Source organism: Thunnus albacares, chromosome 3 (genome assembly GCF_914725855.1).
Source record: "Thunnus albacares chromosome 3, fThuAlb1.1, whole genome shotgun sequence".
Taxonomy (NCBI): domain Eukaryota; kingdom Metazoa; phylum Chordata; class Actinopteri; order Scombriformes; family Scombridae; genus Thunnus; species Thunnus albacares.
This window is the reverse complement of record NC_058108.1, coordinates 13,858,800-13,879,656: the sequence shown is the minus strand read 5'-3', so window position 1 is coordinate 13,879,656 and position 20,857 is coordinate 13,858,800. Positions and strand designations below refer to the sequence as shown.

At 39.9% G+C, this 20,857-nt stretch overlaps 1 protein-coding gene across 2 annotated transcripts in view; it reads left to right on the top strand.

The window, feature by feature from the left end:
• The first annotated feature begins 210 nt into the window (after positions 1-210).
• Positions 211-20,857, top strand: part of neurl1aa (neuralized E3 ubiquitin protein ligase 1Aa) — a 45,659-nt gene continuing 25,012 nt past the window's right edge. For both annotated transcript variants that reach the window (XR_006402892.1, XM_044347216.1), the window contains exons 1-3: positions 211-399; positions 11,132-11,382; positions 11,645-11,966. Coding sequence is in view for 1 of the 2 variants with exons in the window: in XM_044347216.1 (XP_044203151.1) it covers positions 366-399; positions 11,132-11,382; positions 11,645-11,966 (607 nt within the window). In the remaining variant the exon portion in view is untranslated. The remainder of the gene's footprint in view (positions 400-11,131; positions 11,383-11,644; positions 11,967-20,857) is intronic.

Below are 20,857 nucleotides of genomic sequence, written 5' to 3'. Positions count from 1 at the left end.
ACATGTTCCATAAATACTCCTTGCCGTGGCAGCTCAGTGCGGCAGTGACAGTGTTAAAGCGCTCAGCCAGAGTCTCCACCTTTTATGTAAATGTAAGTGTGAGTGAGTGGGACCCGAGGCGGAGACAGCGTTCAGTGAATGGGGGGGGGCGGGGGAGGGGGGGAGTTGCCTTCACGGATGTGTCCCTGCGCTCACAAGGAGGAGGTGTGGATCCCTCTCCAGTGTTGTGCATCTATTCGGGGAGAGAGAAGCGATAGGCTACCTTTGAATGCGAACGTGCAATCATGTCACGAGCCCTGTGCTGTGCAACGAGAGCATCTGAATAATCCATACAGGCGATAAGCGTTCTCTAAAGGAATAAAGCAATGGGTGGCCAGATAACACGAAATGCCTTTTACGGTAAGGAATTAATATATTTTGGAAGGAGTGTATATTAATATGTAGGCTGTATTGTTTAGGCCTATATGTCCAGCTTTGTTCATTTGGTGCTAAAGACTAATTTAGGTTTTCATTCACAGACGACTGTTAGCTAGGCAGTGCTGTCAGGTACCACACTGCCACTATAGCCTATTATTCGGTCATAGTTACGTCACTCCGGCAATTAGAATAGTGCTCTCGAGACGCGCCAGCTGTGTTCACATGTATGTCGATTAATGCCACGCAATAAACAGGATGTCACCACCTCCTCGCGCTCTAATGAAGATCTATATCCATATGATAGTGTTTGAAATTGTTTACATTATGTGGGCTCAGCAGCGCGAACATGTCGGTGAAGGATGGAAAGTTGTGGGGTTTCCCTCTGCTCTGTGCTGTGCTGTTGTTTTCCCTCATTAATAAAGAGACATAGTGTGCAGCTGTGCTCTAGGAAATCAATGCATTGATTTCTTATTGCGTTATTCTGTATGGTGACAGTGAGTCATCCATCTCATCTCACATGATGGTGTTTGTTGCTAAAAGCCAAACAGCTAACTGTATTGCAAAATATTATGTGGCTTGGTTTGACTTGGTCTTGAAGTAGGGTAGTGTTGATTTATAACAATTTATCTTATTGTGTGTGGAGTGGGTTTACTGAAGTGCTCCCAGGGACAATTTCATGGCTTTGCTGTCAGTTAATGAACAGTGGAAGTAAACAGTGTAGCTACTGTGTGGACAACTTGTAGGCCAGCTTCAGTCCTTATGTGCTCCCCCATGGTGACAAACAGCAATATTCATCATGATTTTTGTTTTGTTTATTTACAATAAAAGTAGTCCTCTCTTCCTGTTTATTACCGAAAAATAAGAATATAAAGGTAGCAACATAGGAAATAAATGATGCCAATAGTATGATTCTGAACTCACGTCATCTATCTAATAAGTATAACAATAGATTTTATCGTAATTTTAGTGAGCTTATATGGCAGTTAAGCCAAGTTCCTGCTCCTGCAGCCTCTACTGGTTTAGACCACCTGATCATTCTAATTAAAGCCCCAAGATTAATCCAATTAGTGAAAGAGGGACAGACTAAGACAGCAGGAAGAGGAGGCTATAGGTCCTCACTGGGATCAAGGTCAAACACCTCCATTAAATTACTTTATGCGCTGTGTGTATGTTCAGTACACATTATTAATTGATTTATGACCTGATAGCTCACTGTGTAAACATTACCATTAAACAGGTGAGTTTTTCAGTTTACTGTTCATTTGTAAGTGCACAGAAGTAATGCTGATTTCACACTGTATTGACAGACCCAAATCACAAAGCGAAGGCACAATTTTGATCATCATTTAATTGTAACCTGTGTCTGTTTTCACATTTAGGTCCATTTTGGACACGAAGCTGGACTTTTGGGCTAGCATTTTTGCTTTTTAGGTATTTTCCTGATTTGTAGATCAGTTATATGCTCCCATTATTTTCAAGCATGTTTCTTTGACAAGACAAGAATCTGAGCTGTGTCTTTGTTTTTTGACTTGTTTGATAAATGTGCCTGCTCTTTAGTGGGGCAGGTGGAAGTACAAAATACAAAATCAAGGAAGTCTTGCTAAATATTTGTCCTTAAATGGTGCAGACAATCATGGAAAAAAATACTAAGGCACAGATAAGTAGTGTATACTGTGCTTGTGTACATGCATCTTATCCATGTTTGTAAAGCATAAACATGGTAAAGTTATTTTTCCTGTTTACCAACATGGAATAAACTTACGGTAGACTCAAGCTGTTTCCTTGCAGCACTCATCTGATGAAATTGTTTTCCTCAAAATCACCTTGTAAATGAGATTTCACATTTTATAGTTCGCCATTGCAACCGACTGCCAGTCCTTCATGTGGACAAGTTTGGCTATGTTGTTGTTACATTTATTCATTAGTTTCTCTCTATTTTCTTCCACATGCCAGAGGTCCATGATGTAGATATATCCAATCTTTTTAATTTCCTCCTGCTTCACTTGCTGTGTTCTTCAATAGACAATAGTTTTGGTGTTATGCATGCTGGCTCACTGATATGGCTCCTGAGAATTAATGTCATGAGTTCCACCTGTGCTTTAAGCCAAAATTAATGCTTTGTACTGTACCTTGCCTCAGTGGCAGCTTGACCCACACCTGTGAACGCTCTCTTCATTTCCCAGAACTTCTTTTTGAAGAATTCTGTTCCAGGTGTCACATGACATGATGTCGCCATCACTATAATTGTCCAATAATCTAGTCCTACTTAATCTGTTTGAGGAAATAGCATTTTTTACGATGTGCTGGTTATTTTTGGAAAATGATAACCAGCTTTCTGTACATTATTTTGCTTATTACATGACTACTTAGGAAATTATAGATAGATGGATAGATAGATAGATAGATAGATAGATAGATAGATAGATAGATAGATAGATAGATAGATAGATAGATAGATAGATAGATGCTGAGTGATGTAACAGGCATTTCTATGCCCAGCTATGTCTAGCTAAAGGTCTGTTGACAAGTGAATGGAAAGAGAGTGTTAATCCCAATTGGAAGAAGAGAGGGTTAATCTGGATTTAATTTTAAAGTACAAGTGTTGCTATGGCAACGCATGGCCATTGATAGAAAGCATTTGATTGCTCTGACTGCTTGTTTCTGGAACTGAGAAGAGAGAGTAAACTTCAAGAAACCAGAGTGTCATGTTTGAAACTGTCCGGTGATGTTTTCTTCAATACGTTAAGGAAAAGCAGCTGTCAAAGAACTTCATCTTGCTAAACTGAAACTCATTATCCAGAAAAGCATTACTCTAATTATGCACTCACTGTTTACATGTTGGTATGAGAAAGGTATGATTTACTAAGGGACAGATTATCCTTCCTTAAGTTGCACCACTGTAGGCTGTTGTTCTCAGGTGTGAGGCACCAGAGCACATCCAAACAGCGTTTGCTGAGTTGGTTGCATAATTGAGTCTGCCGAGTGTGTGGGAGCTCCACTTCTGTGCTCCCGATTGACTGAAAGTAGGCCAGTGTCTGAGGCTGCACAGGCAGATTTGATAGAGCGTCTGGCTCCATTCAAAGTGAACTGAGTTCAGTATCCAAATGCAAAGTCAAGACTGAGCCGAAGAGATGCAACAGAACAAAGTAAAGTTTCTTCTTGTGTGTGTGTGTGAGTGTGTGTGTGTGTCTATAGACAGCTCTTTCATCCTCATCCTCATGACAGGTCACCTTCAAGGCCTCGCCCACATAATGACTTCCAGCCAGTACTGAATAGCATCTTGCCTGCTTTCAGTCAATACACGCTGCATATCATTACGCCTCTCCACCAGCCTGCTCTCTTTCACTGCCAAAGAAGCATCATTGGATTACATCGCCCTCCACTGTGTGCGGCCTAACGATATTATTACTTATTGATAACTGTTGTGTCATCCTGCTTGTGAGGAGATTACAGTAACAGTAGCAGGCCGTAGTGGATGACGTCAGCCAGACTTCATCATCTCACGCTGTCTCACCTTTGATGAGACAGCAATGTGAATTATTGATAGTGGAGTGTCCATGCAGTGGGGTAAGCAGATAGAGCACTGGAGTATATTCCTCTTGGTTTTAAAGACTCATTTTCTAATATGCACATACATGTATCCATATAGAGGTCAGAGTGGAACATTACAGTAATGTTGAAAGGATTAGATGGTTGATTTACAGAAAAGAGAACAATTTTGATAATCAATTAATTATTTAAGACATTTATTTTAAGGAAAATGGAACATTTGCTGGTTGCAGCCTCTCAGACATGAGGATTTGCTGCTTCTCTCAGTTTTATATGATTGTAAATTGAATATCTTTTGTGCTAGTGGTCAGTCAAAATTTGATGTCATCTTTGACACAGGGAAACTGTGATGGACATTGTTTTTTATATTTCATGGATTAAACAATGAATTAATCAATCAGAAAAAAACATTTAACAGATTATTTGGGATTAAAATGAATACTTATTTGAAGCCCTACATTACAGCAAACAATAGATAATTTAGCCCGGCTCCAGACCTCTGAGTCACCACCAACATCTCTGATTTATTCAGCAAAACAAAAAGGTCTGGTGTTTTTCTCACTGATGACTGTTTCTGCCAGTTACAGAAACAAATCAACCACAGAGCTTTTAAGGCAGGACTAAGCCATACTTACTCAGATGCCAGCTAGATATCTAACTAGCTATATCCATGAAAAATAGTGACAGAAAAATGGCCACAAAAATGGCAACTTCATGGTGATAAGACTCCAGGAAGTAAGAAATAGTCCAGCACATAACCCCTCATAAAACCACAAATGATAGTTTTTCCACTTCAGTTGTTGTACTGATAAAAATAAATGAGATATAACATGCTAAATAGTGAGGTTTATTGGTGGTGGTGAGATTTTGTTACCTTTGACAGAACAGTCAGCTAACAATCAGCTGCTGGTGATAGCTTCATATTTACCATACAGAAATGAGAGCAGTATTAATCTTTTCATGTAATTTTCAGCAAAAAAGTGAATAAGCACATTACCCTGAATGTTTTCCTTTAACTGCTCCTAGCCACCACTATTGCAACTTCTGCGATGGCGGCAAATAACATCGACTGGACAGAGTCATCACTCGCTGCTGACTAGTTAGGGCAAACACACAGTTTTGAATTACAGGATCACCTGATGCAGCTCTGACTGTTGTCATTATGTAAACCCCCCACCATGCTGCATTACCATGGGCACGAGCCATCTTATCATTGCATTAACACTGAACCAGCGGATTTGTCCTGATGTTGCCTAGCAGCACGTCAAGCCCTCTGGTTACTACAAACAAAATGAATGATCCGTAATGAGTTCCTGGTACCTGTGTGTCCAGGTAGGATAGCAGCTACAGTTACTGTCACTGCCACAGAAGTAGTCTCCCTGTCATTGAGCCGTGTGCAGCCTATTAGGTTTCACGCTCTCGGCCTGTGTCTGGCATGTAGAAACGCACATGCAAGGAACTTTGGAGATGAGTAAGATCAGGAAATATAATACCCTGTGAACTTCACTGTGAAAGGCGGTGTACATAAGATGTGGGCTTCTGCCAGTGCATATAGCACATAAAGCCATTTTGCCTCAGCTGTATTTTCAAGCATCTCAAATGATAATGTGTGTGATTAATCGCGGCTATTACTGAATGATTCATTTCACAGTTTGTGTTACATCAGGCTGAAATGCCATTTTGTCATGAGTCAGTGGGATTGAATACATCATCCAGACACTGCTATGTAAACATCATTAAGATGTTGTTTGTCATTGCCCTCTAGGCTTGTTGCCAGTGTTATAAATGACATTGTCAACGGATCTACTGAGAGCAAAATCAAATAAGGAACTTCTGGAAGAGTAACATTTTACACAAGTAACGTTTTGTTAAAGACTTACTGTATGCTTTTATCTGTCCCGTATCAGTGCTGACTGCAGTTATTCTAAAGCTACAATGATTAGCTGATTAATCGATTAGTTGCCAATTCATCGAGGAAAATAAGCATGTCAAGCATAACATTTGTGTCTTTTAGACCATACTTCTTGATTTGAAACAGTGCAAAACATGTTTTCTTAATAGTTAATTTTGGAGATGGATTAAAAGCACAGGGGTACATTAAGAATAATTAACTGTAATAGGTAAAATAATAAGCTTCACTGGAAATGTAAATATGTAAGAACTTGAAATATGTAGGAACTTCTCATGTTCCAAAATGACTTAAAGACTGAATATTAGAAGGTATCACAGATCCACACAGTTTGTGTTTGTGTATGTGCCTGCTCGAAAGTCTCCTAGGATAAGTGTTAAGCTGGGCTTTTCATAGCAACAAGTACAGGGAGTGGGTTGGTATGTGGGCTACCTGTGCTTGATAAGCACTGATAGGCTGTTGTGACTGAATGCTACAGACTCATCATGTTTCTATGGTGCTAAAATTAGATATAATGGTTATATATGGTAGGGATCTGGGTAAATGGTATCTGTAATTACTAGTTAAGGTTTGTTTCAGCCTACCTAGGAGACACATGGGTGGGGTATACCACTTAGAACAATATATAAAGTTTAAATCACCGCAGAAAAGGATTCTTTACATACTGTTATTTCAATATAATTTACCTGTATATGAATCAGTATATACCTCCAAACTGGGGATTTGGTATTCTTTTATACAGTAACTCACCAAAGTCTGGAAATGTTACTTGAATTGACAAGTTGCAGACCTTTTGGCACACAATGCAAAAGTACTAAGCATTAATTATTTTCAAATAATATTCAATCTAATTTCATATAGTATAATACGGCTTAACTGTTACCTTTTATTAGAATATTTAATTTTAGAATAGCTTTTACAGTTGCTCCCTGGGACCAGGGAGTAATTTCCCTACCAGATACTGAGCAAATATTTGAATAGTATTCACCCACCTATAAAATTCTATTTGCATGGTAAACCACTTAGCTGATGTTTGGTGAGTAACGACAATACAGTTCAACAGATAAAACACACACACACCCGAACACACTCACACAGCTCACCTCTCACTCACCGTCACCAGCCAAATGAAATGGTGAGAGATTAGCTTACTGCTCCACAGAGATGTTCACCAGTCTATGACAGGTATTAGCCGCGCACAAGCCCGTGTATTGTGATGAGGGATTGGAGCTGTCATGTGTGTGTTGTTATTAGTGGGATAAAGACCTCCACTTCGGGGCAAAGGAATACAAGCTTTTCACCCTGTTTGTTCATAATAAGACATCCTTGACCTTTGACAAAATGGCTCCTGTGAGGCTGTTAAAACTGCTTTTTTCCAGATAACACACGCATAAAGCTGTGTGCACAAACAGAGGTTTATAAGAGGGAGTTGTCAGATTGATGTTAGGAGCCATTTTCAAGCCGTTTACATCAAGGGGTCACATCTCAGGCTCTGTGTACATGAGCCTACACTTCAGGATTTGTGTTACTGAGGTAATTGGAGGACTGAGACCAGCCATTAGCCTTGAGGCTGCCTTTCTCTGTCTAATAACTTAAAACTACAACATGGGATTTCAGAGCACTCACTGAATCTTAAACAGTAGAACAACTATGTGGGAGAATAGCTTTCTGACACATGAAAAGACTATTTTGCTCAAATTTCTACAAAGTAAATAGAAAGCTTTACTTGTATTTTTGCAGTTATATACTCCTAGGCCATGATCAGACAGACGGAAGCCCTCAGGCAAAACACCATGTGATAGTGTTGGCGTGTTGCTACGGAGTACCTGTGAGAAGATAAAATACAAACCAGGAAGTCCAATTTGAAGGCTTGTCAGTTTATACTGCTCTCACGCAGGAGGTAACCACTCTAGAAAGTTATCATAAAGCAGTCAGTTTTTCTCCATCTTAATGCTTGTGCACAATGCTACAGACAAGTCTTCTACCTGGTGTGTTTGCTTGAAAGAATTAAATTGGCCAACATGGCCCTGCCCTTATATGAATTGCTCCCTCCAACAATTTCAGAGTAGAAAATAATGATCAAAACAGTCAACATTCTTCAGGCTTCAACAAAACAACTTTTCTCTCATTCTGGGTTGTCTTAAATTCAATGTCCAACAAAAAAATTGTAAGTTAAAGTAAGAGGAGTGGTGATGAGTCGGTGACAAGAAATCATAACTGAAATGCTAATGCTTCAGTAAGGTCTTACATGTGAGCATATCATGTGCACAGAACACTTAAAGGAAAAGTTTGACATTTTGGGAAGTAATGGCTTTCTTGACAAAAAATTAGATGAAAGTTTGATACCACTTTCATGTCTGTATGGAAAATATGAAGCTACAGCCAGAGGCCATTTAGCTTAGTTTAGCATTAAGATTGGAAACAGGGGGGAAAAGGTAGCTTGGTTCTGTCCAGCGGTAAGTTAGCTTCATATTTACCATACAGATATGAGTGGTATTGCTCTACTCATCTAACTCTCTGCAAGAAAATGCAATGTCAAACTATTTCTTTAACAATCTGAGTATAGTGTGTGCCCATTCACTTTTAGAGTGTTCATTAATAAACAAAAATCACACCTGCTCAATTGAAATTGGATTTGTTCACACAGACATGAGAAGATAGTTTTTTCAATTTTTTTTTTTTTTTTGGATATTTGTGTCAAATCTGCGTTGTTTCACTTTGGAAGGCGATGACCAATGAAAGCCAAGATTAGATGTTTAAAATTGTTTCTGGTGTGACTAAGGTTACTGAAAGTGTAATGGGACCACACACTTTCTCTTCCACACATTAACAGGAGGGGTCAAATTGTCAACAAAGACAGTTGAAGACACTTAAATACCTAACTAATGCAGTGTAGCTGCTCAGTGGTCAATTTAATTGTTACAGTGTATGAATCATGATATACTTCAATTGAGTGGAGAAACAAAAACCTGCAAAGTTGTTGAGTCACTAAGGATGTATTCTTTGTCTAGATATTTGGTTAAGTGAAAGATTAAACCATCTATCAGAATGATGCGGTTTTAATTAACATATTTTTTACCATATACACTGATCTTTGTTTTAATGGACTTCCAGAAAAAGGACACATGAGAGGAGTGGCAAAAATCTAGAACCTGCTATAAATATCATTTCTGTTGTATCCTAGTTGATAGCTGCAGAGTGAAAGAGTGCACCGATCAAGACCTTTAGATACAAGGGGTTGCTAAGGAACATGAATTCACACTTAGCCTGTTTCCCTCTACAGCAGCTGCGCCTCTTTAGAGCCCGGTAATGCATTCAGCTCAATCTGCCTTGGACCATGTGCGCCACATTCAGCAACTGCTCTCCTGTGGCTCTGTCTGAGACAAAAGGCCACAATGATGCTCTTAGGTTGGGGCCATATTGAACAGTAGACACGCTTGCAGGATGAAAAACGGGAAGGGTCATTACTAGATAAACACAGACGAAAGGGAAAAGAGGGAGACAAAGAAAGAGAGAGAACACAAAGCGTTCTACGACTAGCAGCATGGTCTTATCGGGGCTCCACAGGACATCTGCTGCTGGTACTGTATTCACTTTCATCTGCTTGTTACATGAATGAGTGTAGGATCCATTAAAATCACACAGTCCTCTGTGGTCCAAAGCACCATAAACCAAATATTAACTAAAGGTTTATCTTGACATTTTCAATTCTAGTCATTTATTTTTTAGATCAGATAGCAACCATAAAGTGGAATTAAATTTCAATATTCCAACAGAAAACTACTCTCTAAAACACTGTAATACTGTTAGAACAGCCAGCATATTGTACTTTTCATCCTGTTGATTGAAGGAGTCCTTTTTCTTATTACCGTAGATAGATGGTGTTGAATGTTTCCAGGATATCTGTGTGGAGTTTGATTGGAAAAAAATATCTACTAACTGAAGCATCAGTTTTTGCTGATTATTACCTTGATGTGGCTTTCAGATTTGAAGAAATGGGCTTTCTCTCTAGCCAGTAATGTAAGGCAGACATACCAATTTCTCCACTGACAGGAGCCTGAATAGTCTATAATACAACACAGCTGTGCTGCAAGACAGGTAGTGCTATGAGTCAGGAATGGGACTCCATATCTAGCATTATTGCTCCCTGGATGCAAAAAGTCTTTAAGCATTGGCATCTTACTCATGTATAAGTAAGAGAAGACGAATTCGGAGAAGGTGAGCACACCAAAAAAATAAACCACAAATACTGCAACCTCTGGAAATCATTTAGCATCCCAGAATAATATAACATATTGAAGGAATATCAGATGGCAGAATTTTTAGGATTCCTTGCTGAAGCCAAGGGTTCAGCCTCAGAATACTAATTAGCAATTTTAATCTGGCACTTACCAGCTCTGGAGAATCTATGAAGTTGCTCCAGTACAGTTTCTAGTAGCTGCTCAAGTACTGTGGTCATACCCCCTCAGACACTCTCTCCCTGCCTCATTCAAAAACATTTACTCTCCATGCATCTAATTATCAAGTCAGTCAAGCCTTCCTCTGCAAGTCTTCTTGACTCTTGGCGAGCAGCCATAGACCTTGTTGGGTTTTGGGATAAATCACATGACAGAGTCTCATATGTAATATTAATTCATTTTATGAACTGATGGAATTATTTGGCTCAAAATCACCCAAAGAAATGAATTATGCATGAATGTGAATTACTCCTTCTTTAGTATTAATCTCAGTTTTAAATTAGCAAAATAATGGATCACGTTATTAGTATGTATGGGTTATGAAGTATGTTGCAACCGCATAGTAGTATCAGCTTCTGCTAGACTTGTGGTGACAGATACCCAAACAAATGGCTCACAGCATACATGGACCATCTCAGCTCATTCACTGGCTTTCAAAAAGTCTGTTTTTCTGGGAACCATGCAGTTTGTGAGTAACCAAAGAGCATAATTTCTGCTTTGGACATGTGTTGCAAACTTGACCCGCATTGAGATTTGCTATTCACCCTGCAGGGCCCAGTGTGATTATCGCTGATTAGCTTATTACTCAAGTGCTCACAAATAATCAACAAAGACCCAAATACAAGAATTCAGAAATCTTAGATTGTGCAGTAATATCTGATTCTTTTTTTTTTCATCAAATTCAAAACAAAAACATCAGACACTAATTATAGTGACTAAACCTAACCTCCTGTTCCTAATTAGGAAATTTTTGTTTCGCAGTGAAGATCATCTCTCTTTTTGTCTCTTTTTGTTTCAGACTCCCTCGGTGGCCCATTCCCGTCCACGTCACACCGATGTCACCACAAACCCAAGAGGTGCCTGCCTATCCAGTATGGCAGTGTTGGTGGGGCCCTTCCCATCAGCCCACTTCTTTTCCATCCTAATGCGAAGGGTTCCCAAATTGTCATGGACCTCGCTCAGAAGACAGTCAAGAGGCAGGCCAGTTTCTGCAACGCTATCACCTTCAGCAACAGGCCCATAGCCCTGTATGAGCAAGTCCGCCTCAAGGTAATTTTTTTTCAGGGTGGAGCACTTGAGCTCCCCAAACTCTGGGAGCTTTATAACTGTAAAAACTAATGTTGAGTCCCAGGACATAGACTCAACTACACTGTCCACATTGGAATGAAAACCATTTACAATCAATTATGGTGTGAAAGTAGGGATTACAGGGGTTATTTACAGAGATCACAGATTGAAGCTTTACACAACCTCTTGTCAGATGGCAGCATTATAAATGCAATAAAACCACATTTGTTTCCCTTCTCCCCAGATTACTAAAAAACAGTGCTGCTGGAGTGGGGCTCTGCGTCTGGGCTTCACCTGCAAAGACCCCTGCAGGATAAACCCAGACAACCTGCCCAAGTATGCCTGCCCCGACCTGGTTTCCCAGAGCGGCTTCTGGGCTAAGGCCCTGCCTGAGGAGTTTGCTAACGAAGGCAACGTTATCGCCTTTTGGGTTGACAAGAAGGGCCGTGTTTTCTACCGCATAAATGAGTCCAGTCCCATGTTGTTCTTCAGTGGAGTCCGCACAGCTGAACCCCTCTGGGCCCTCATTGATGTTTACGGTCTGACCCGTGGAGTGCAGCTGCTAGGTAAGATGGTTATAGAAGCATAAGATGCAGAGCTGAATTACCAACTGGGCAAAGCAAGCAACTGCCTCGGGGACCCAAACCCTTAGGGGCCCCAAAGGCCCCATGTTCCCTGTGCGGCAATCAGTTTGTGGTAATTTGATTAGAGGACCTAAAAACACTCACAGCGTGCCAGCTTGACTCAAGTCATTGCTTGATGTGACTGCCCCCAAAACAATGGAAAAATGCCATAATGTTAGTGGAGTGGAGCAGTGAACTTGTGTGCTGTGTGTGGAGCAGATGAACATATAAAGAAATCTATCAGGAGCCGATGTCAGCTAGGCCTGAAAGTAGAAAAAACTGTTGGAAACCAAGCGTTCAGAGCAGTCTGAAGCTGGTGCTTTTTGCTCACAGGGATTACTGCAACATACATTTACCTCATTATTTCTCACGTCGGCCACTTTTAACATCTACATCCGGCATTGTAACATTATATATATGACTGAAAATAAGGAAAAGCATAATAGTTCCCCTTTAACTTATTAATATAATGAATGAAATTGAAAGGGATTTCAAGCAATAGTATATAATAGTGTATATAATAGAATAAAACAGGGTTATGTACTGGACTATTCCCTGGCAAGCAAGTCATTGCTCCTGGCCAAGAAATAGTCAGGATACATAACCTTCCATAAAACCACAACTTGTTCTTACACTGTAGTTATTGGACAGATCAAACAAACAACATATACAAGTTAATTAGTGAGCTTAAGAGGTGCTGGCAGGCAGATTTTGGACAGAGCTGGGATAGCTATTTCCTCCTGTTTCCATTCCTTATGCTAAACTAAGCTAACTGGCTGCTGGCTGTAGCTTCACATTTAACATAAAGACATGAGAGTGATAACAATCTTGTCATCTAACTCTCAGCAGAACAGCGAAATAATCAAATTTCCCAAAATGTGGAACTATTCCTTCAAGAAGACATTTGAAGCTAATCTTGAGGTCATATCTTGTAGAGGGGCACTGTGTCAAGATTTACTGTTAATATCTTTACTGTTTCATGTTATATTATGCTTACATGTTGAATTCTGTTAACTTAATTTGTATTTAGCAACTATATCAAACTAAGTTTGGGAAATATAAGGGGCTCAGCAGGGGCCCAACAGGCCCACTGGTGTGTTAATCCAGCTCTGCAAAGGTGTATTTGTAGAGCATAGCAACATGGTGTGCTTGCCTATATGAACCTCTGTTGAAGCACTCTGCCAAGAACCAACTAACCTTCAAAAGTCCATGAAAAAAAGTTGTTTTCAGTTTGATTAAGTTTGATGGCCATATTGGGTTCATGCATTCTGCACAATCTTCTATCAAAGCATTCACAATTGTTAGGCTACTCTCTATTGTTACTTCGTTATTCACTATTATTTCTTTAATGGGTTTTTTGAAAGTGATGAGATGACCTCAGATTTTGGTGCTTTCACTTTCCACATTTCTGTATATGACAAACCAGATTTTTGTGTCCTTGTGTTTACCGTAAACAGGTGTTTTCTAGAGGTTAACCTCCCTGTCCCTGTTTACAGCAAAGCCTTCCATGAAGCAATGGAATCACAATGAACAAAGGCTATCTTTATCTAACCAATATTTGGCCCCATGTTTACACAAATACAGAGCAGAGGGGAAAAACATGCTGTTGAGCATTATCAAGGTATGCTAGGTAGCTTAGCATACATACCACAAAGGCATAGCACAGGGTAGTATGGCCCAGGCTTTGATGTGAGAGAATGTATACACATATTTTTTTCCCCTGGAGATTCACTGCCGTCATCCTCTCAGCTGTTAAAAATAGACCAGGGGTCACATGTCCCGTAGATAGCACATTTGATTGTAATTGTGTGCTGTGTTGATTGACACTGCAGTCTCTAGGCGGGTGGGGGTGGGATGTTTAGTGTCTTGAGTATGAGATGGCCCATATTTTATGTTTCCCCTCTCTGTGTTTTCCCCTTTTCTTAATGACAAGAGGCACTTATTGGTCATATTTCAAAGTCTGGTTGCCATATTCAACATACTCTGTCTTAATAAATTACTGTTTGCAGAGAGGGAAAAAAACAATGGCCCTATCAGATAAAGGGAAATGCAGAAAATGGTTCAAATATCAAACTGCAGAGGCCCACTCCATTCTACCACCCCAAGGTTTGGTCTGATTGAAGTCTCTGTAATGCATCTTTTCAAGAGATGTCTAGCTCCTTTGAAACACTGCTCTAAGCACCATTTCAATCAAAAACTGGGCTTCTCCTTAGCCCTGCTTACGTCATTTCTACTGTCTTCTTACCATCAGGCCATACGCAGGGCTGCCTACAGAGCAGAGGCTCCTGTTCCTCAGGGGGCCAGCTGATTGACACCTAACCCCCACAAACAGAGGCCTGTTCAGAGGGGTGGAACACTACTGAAGGTTGAGATAGAAATATATCATCTAGACTTGACACGGCCCTTTGTGACGCTCAATGGCCAATTCTGTCAACTCTGTGCATCACATTTCTGTGCGCAACGCTCCATGAACCTTTCCCCATCCATGGATAAGCCCTTAGGCTTTCACATCTGAGGCCTTTCCCTTGCTTTCACTCCTTATTTTATCTGGCATTTGAGAAGCTGCTGTGTTGGTTTTTTCATTCTTGGATTCTCAATTTAGTGACAACAGATGTAGCAATAAAAGGGGTAATGATGCTGCCTTTTTCACTTTAATGTAGATCTTTTGTCACATTCTCACTGAAAATCTCCACTTCTCCCTAACCTGCACCTCTGTTTCTTTGCTGCTGCAATGACCAAATTTAGCCCTTAGGATCAATAACATTTTTTATTTTCACATTTCAGTATTAGTAAGTAGCGAGTGAGATTATTCATTGTGCCTCCTTGGAAATACTATAATCCTTGCTATAGAAAGATTGAATTAAAATTCTATAGTGGATTAAGTCTCTAGCGCAAAGACAGTTTGTACAGCTTGAGTATGTAGCCCTATCGTAATGTAAATTAGCAGGAGGCCTCTGGCATTGTCTGTAGTGTCTCCATTCAGCTGGGATACACACTAACACACACAAACATGCACACACCTTCAAAAGCAGCTTCCACTGCCAATTCAAATCAGCCATTCTACCTGTCTTCATATCCTTTTATATACTACTGCTTCCAGCTGCTGCATTATGTTTCTCATTTCATGTCACCCATTTTATTTCATGGGTCCTGTATATTTACTGTACTCACTGTCAGTGTATATTTGGATTAGGTTTTTTTATGAACACCTAGTCCTTTGGTTTATCATGACTAATGGTTAGAAAAGTGGAAGGCAGGTCTTGTCACAGGAGCTCACAGGTTGTTATTCTGCCACTCTCAGTGGCACACATTTGAACACAGTGTAAAAGCTTGAACACCTCAAAGCTGTATTAGTTGATTTTATGGCCACTTGGGGGCAGAGGAAACAAGCTGTAAACACAATATTTTATCACTGATTAAGTTGATATGGTGAGCTTGTTAGCATTCAGTTGCCAATTTACACATCCAACAGGCAATTAGCATTCAATTGAAGTCATGTTTGCGTCCACCTGATGAATGTAATCAATAATAACTCTCCTTTTAACTTTGGTTTTGGTCATCTCCAACTCCCAAGAGAAATATCTGACTTTTTAGCCTCTAAATGCTCCACTACGTTGACCAGCTAGTTGCTAACTGTGTCCGTTGTTTGGTGCGGAGCAGGTAGTGTTAAGTGGGTTTATCAGAACTGCCTGCTTTAGCTGGGGGCAAGGCTGATGAGAGCGAGTGAATCAAAACAGTAGAAGTGTGAGCGGGAAAACCAAAACAATTGACTGAAATACACTAAAATGTTCCTTGGAGTTAAGGAGAACTGCTTGTAATAATAGATAATTATCTATTCTTCATCACTATGAGCGACACCATTCACATTACACATTCATTCATTATTTATCTTCACCTCCAACATCAAATTTTGCACAAAATATAAGCTGAAATAACAAACAATAACAGAATACTAAACATAAAAATCACTCATTAAGTTCAAATGGTCAAATTATTTGGTCTCCATACATTTTCTTGAACAAACAGTTGCACAACATTTGAAATAATTTTCCAGATAATTCTGAAGTTTGAATCCACTCACAAAAATACACATATTCTTTAATGTAGTACGTCTATATGAAGCGGAAACCTCCGAGATTGAAAAATGAAGCCAACTCTGAAGTGCTAAAAACTGCAGTTCCTCAAATGGCCACTTGAGGTTAGCTCCAAAAGTGAGTCAGTCCCCATAGACCCTCATGTTAAAATGTTGAACCTTACAGCAGAAATAAACATGTTTATAGCCCAGTACAAAAAATGGTTTTGGTCTCTATTGCTAATTTTCCCTTTCGTGACAACTGTATGGGGGGTGATTTTTTTATAACTAACCTGTTTAAATTTTATGAAGCCTTAAAGTTATGCATAATTTAGGACGTGGCCACTTTGAATGACAAGTCGCTAGCTGCTAGGTGGCTTGTTTCAGCAACCAGGCTTCATTCACCCCACCTCAGCTCCACCTCTCTGCCCATTTTGGATCAGCCAGGATGCATTAGTCAGGAGGCCAGGCACTGCCAAGATGGCGATAGCCGGAGCCGCCCACTTTGAGCTTCAAAACCGCTCTTCAGAAACCAATGGGTGACGTCACTGTGGCTACGTTCATATTTTTTACAGTCTGTGGTGTACACTGTTCGTTAAAATTAAATTTCTGTCTGTAATCATCATCACCTGATCCTAACAGAAATAACCTCTGCAAATTTTCAAGCATCAGTCTGCTTTTAGCTCTCAGTTTTTTAGTTCATCTAAATCCTTCAGTTTTATTACCCTTGTCTACACAGTCACCAAAATATGGTAATACGTAAGAAAACATAAACCAATTGTTAATATAAAAATATTGGTTGGTGCAGCTTTAATCAGACTGACTGTATATTGAGCATTTAAAATCAGGTAATAACAGCTGAACATGAAAGACCCCTTTAACTCCCGTTTCAGTCATGTGATCTATCTTTAATTTAGAAATATTTATCACAGCCACTTTAATTTTTAACATTTCTTCGCACATTTTCAGAGTGCCATTTTGGGAGCATCTTGCATGTGCCTTTGTGTCTTGAGATGTATCATCTGTTCAGCATCCCCAGGCTGTTCTGAGGTCAGCACAGAAGTAAAGAGCAAAAGATGACCTTGGGCGACATTTTCAACTCCTTTGATGTAGAAAGATCGAAATAGGAGCTGTATCATGTGATAATCCGCCCTGCAGGAATCACCACAGGGATGCATCATACATGACAGGAACAAGGGGGGCAGGGCTGCTTTCGTGGTTTCAAACCTCTGCAAGCATGATGACAGCAATTCAAGATTTTCCCCTCCCACCTTCCACCAAACTAATTAAGCTGAGATGTAAAAAATGATGGGACGGCTACAGTAACTCTTGCTATACCACAAACATTTGCATATTTTTATGCAAATTGTGTAGGTGAGATGCACGAGTGCATAGAGACACACTGAATTCTTTCTGCTGCTGTCTGCTTTGCTGTGATAAAGCTTGCCTTCGTACCAAATATAACCATGAACATATCCGCATTTTTATGCTTCTGCTACAGAGAAAAGGTGTCAGATACGGTGACGTCTCCCCTTAGGCGCCTGAGGTAACAGGTGATTGACAGCACCTGGCCTTGAACTGGGCAAAAACAATATTGCAGAGGTTTAGCAGGGTAATTTTGGGGGCAGACTGGGGCAAGCTGTCCCCATAGGCTTGAAATCCAACAAGCCAGAAAGTATATACCCATGTCGTGCTTCCTAGCTGTCACTCTCATATGTACACACACATACACAGACATGCACACAGCAGGACTTTACTTGACATCAGGAAAGAGGTTGAGTAACTGAGTAATTCCAGCTGTTGTAAAGCCAGCAGGACTCAGATTGTATGAGTCAGTCACAGTGGAGCTTTAATCAAGAGGGGCCCTCTGTGGGACTTCCCTGAAGGACAAGAGAATAAAGTCTGATTGCAAAGCCTTGAGGCTGCTAACACCTTTCAACCAGGCTGACTCAAGGAAGGAGTTGGCCAATCTCGCTGTCACCCCGAAAAAGCAAAACAGTTAATTTAGTTCATACAAAACATAGTGTCCTGGTGAAAACACTAAGGAGCTTCTGATATCTATGGTGCTATGAGAGATTGTCCTCAGGTGATGGATTGAATTACACGGTAGCTCTTGACCAGAGAATGGGGTCCAATTGTGCCTTTGGGAAGCAACATCATTTGTTGTCACTCCAAATGATTGACAGAGCAGCAATAGTAATGAAAGAAAATCAGCCATTTTCAACAAATCAAGCAGAAAGTATAATACAGGTTTCTTACAAGCTTGATCTGATACTCAAAGCTGCACACTAAAAGCTCCTCTTTCCGTAATGTGTCCTTTGTATATATGATACCACAATCTCCTCGCCTCTTTTATGTAACCACACATTGTTTATTTTGCAGGACAAATGACAAGTGATTGCAAAAATGTGCTTTTGTGTAAAGATGACAGATGTGGGCTAGGTGAACGGAAAACCAATCCTGGAACCGAAGAGCTTCAGTGAGAGTAAAACAATGTGTGAAGGTTTGATGGATGAAGGCGCGACAGGTCTGACTCTTTGTTTACGTCTGTCACATGATGTGACAGAAAAGCTAGCTTATCTCCCTGACAGCGCATCAGCTTGCGTCGCGGGGTCATCCCATTTGAACCTTTCGCAGCATGTCAGTGTTTGCAAGGCTAAAATGAAGGATGCCATCTCTGATAGAAATGGTACCCCTCGTGTGTTCTCATGTAGCTTTCCAGCTGGTTTGGTTGAAGGCAGGTGGAGGACTGGCTTCTACACCTACACATGCTCTGACATTTTCTTTCAGAGCATTTTATGGGTGTAGGAAATGGTGATAAAGTGCATTTTTTTTGTTAAAATAAAAAGCAGGCCTTGTCTGGCAGCATTCAGAGCTTAATATGTTTAACCCTGGTGCTGATAAATGTAAGTTTCCTCCAGTTGAACAACTCAGTAATAAGGACAAGTAAAGGGGGGAATGTCAAACACTATTATACTGTATACTGTACATGGGCTTTTTGTAGCAAGCAATATTACAACACTCCCTTTACAAACCCTCACTCAGACTTGATTATTATGCGTGATTTGCAACTCAATCAGAACCGGCTGTAGAGCATTATCGTATTAACGTATTAATGACATATGACATTTGGATTAAACCAGTTGGTCTGGTGTTGGCTCACATGTAACTGTGGTGTTAGCCCTGGCCTGCAGGTGTAAAGTAAGATAAAAGTGGAGTGTGTGAATGACGAGAGACAAGAAAGGGAAATTAATTAATACAACCTTCATCAGTGGTATAATTTAGTTTGCTTTTCCCTTCCCACATCAGTTGAGAATGTTTTCTTTTGCCCACAGCCACACAGAGACTTATTACCATGAAAAACTTACTGAACATCTAATGACAATGAGTAGAATTTAGCAAGGGATGAGATGAGACAAATTTTAGACTGAACCCTAATTATGAAAGTCAAAAACTGTTCAGAGAAACAAACACATTTTAAATGTTACAGGATTGTAGAATTAAAAAATATAGCAGATTTTTCTTGGGGAATGATATAATTAAGATTTGAAAACTTAAATAACCCCGAAAGAACTTGAAATACTTCTGCAATACCTCTGTTTTTGCACTTTTGGTCACTGACTGTGCTTTGGCTCTCTCTGTACTATGCTCTGGCTCCACTCCGAGGACTCCAGTAACATGAAGTCATCTGGACTGACAGAAGTCTATTAGAAACGTTTGTTGTGTTATCCAACTCAGAGAGAGAGACAGACCAAGGTTACCCTACTTCTGGGAGAAACCGATGACTTTCAGTGAAATGATGATTTGATTATTGCGAGCACTTGACTGGCACTGGTGTTTGACTTGGCTGGACTGATCCTCCGAGTTAATAACAGCTCTTCACAAATCCTGATGCTTCAAACAGACCCTCCAACAAAAAATACACAAGGCAGAAAAGATGGTGTAAATCTGACTTTTTTTTTTTACTTGTTTAGGAAATGTAATGGCTTTAGTGTTGTAAAGACCTCTAAACATCAAGCAAGGAAAATTTAACGATGTTGTGTTTCTTGGCATAAGTGTACTACATATAATTGATGATGGTTGTTGGTCAGAGAGCTCAAAAGGCTAAGAAGAATAAACTGAATTTGTATGATTTGGCATTTAGACTCAGTTTTAAATTACTGTACCTTGGCTGGATATTCCAGTACGCTCATTTCCTCTTCAAAGACACAGATTAAAAGATAACTTAATCAGTAGTGAGAAATTCAACAGGGGGTAAACTAGAGGTAACTTGTCAAGATTGATGTGGAGTTTCCAGTGCGCTAAAGAAGTTATTTACCCATAGTTCAATGCATGATGTCCAGTGAAGATCCTGTGAATCTGCTCGCCCTCTGAAGCATCGCCAGGGGATTTAACACCATATTTATTGTACCCTGCTTATACACTTTTAGACTGAGACAGAATGACAACAGGAGTCACAGGGTTTATGAATGTTCTTTTATGACACAGTTCAAGCAAGTGGGTGACTGTCAGTGTGCCTGATCACGAATACGATTCTAAAATTAGGCAGCCATGTTTGTCATGTGCTGTGATTATAATCTTATTAAAAGGAAAATTCAATTTCATTATATTCTTTTTTTTAGCCATCAATAATAATATTGTAATCAACAGGTTAATTGATGAGATCTGGGAATGGCAGTAACATTAACAACAATTTCAATTGTGCAAGAAAAATGAGCAGCCAGAGGACCAGACAGCTTTTATAAACCCCAGGTTAGATGAG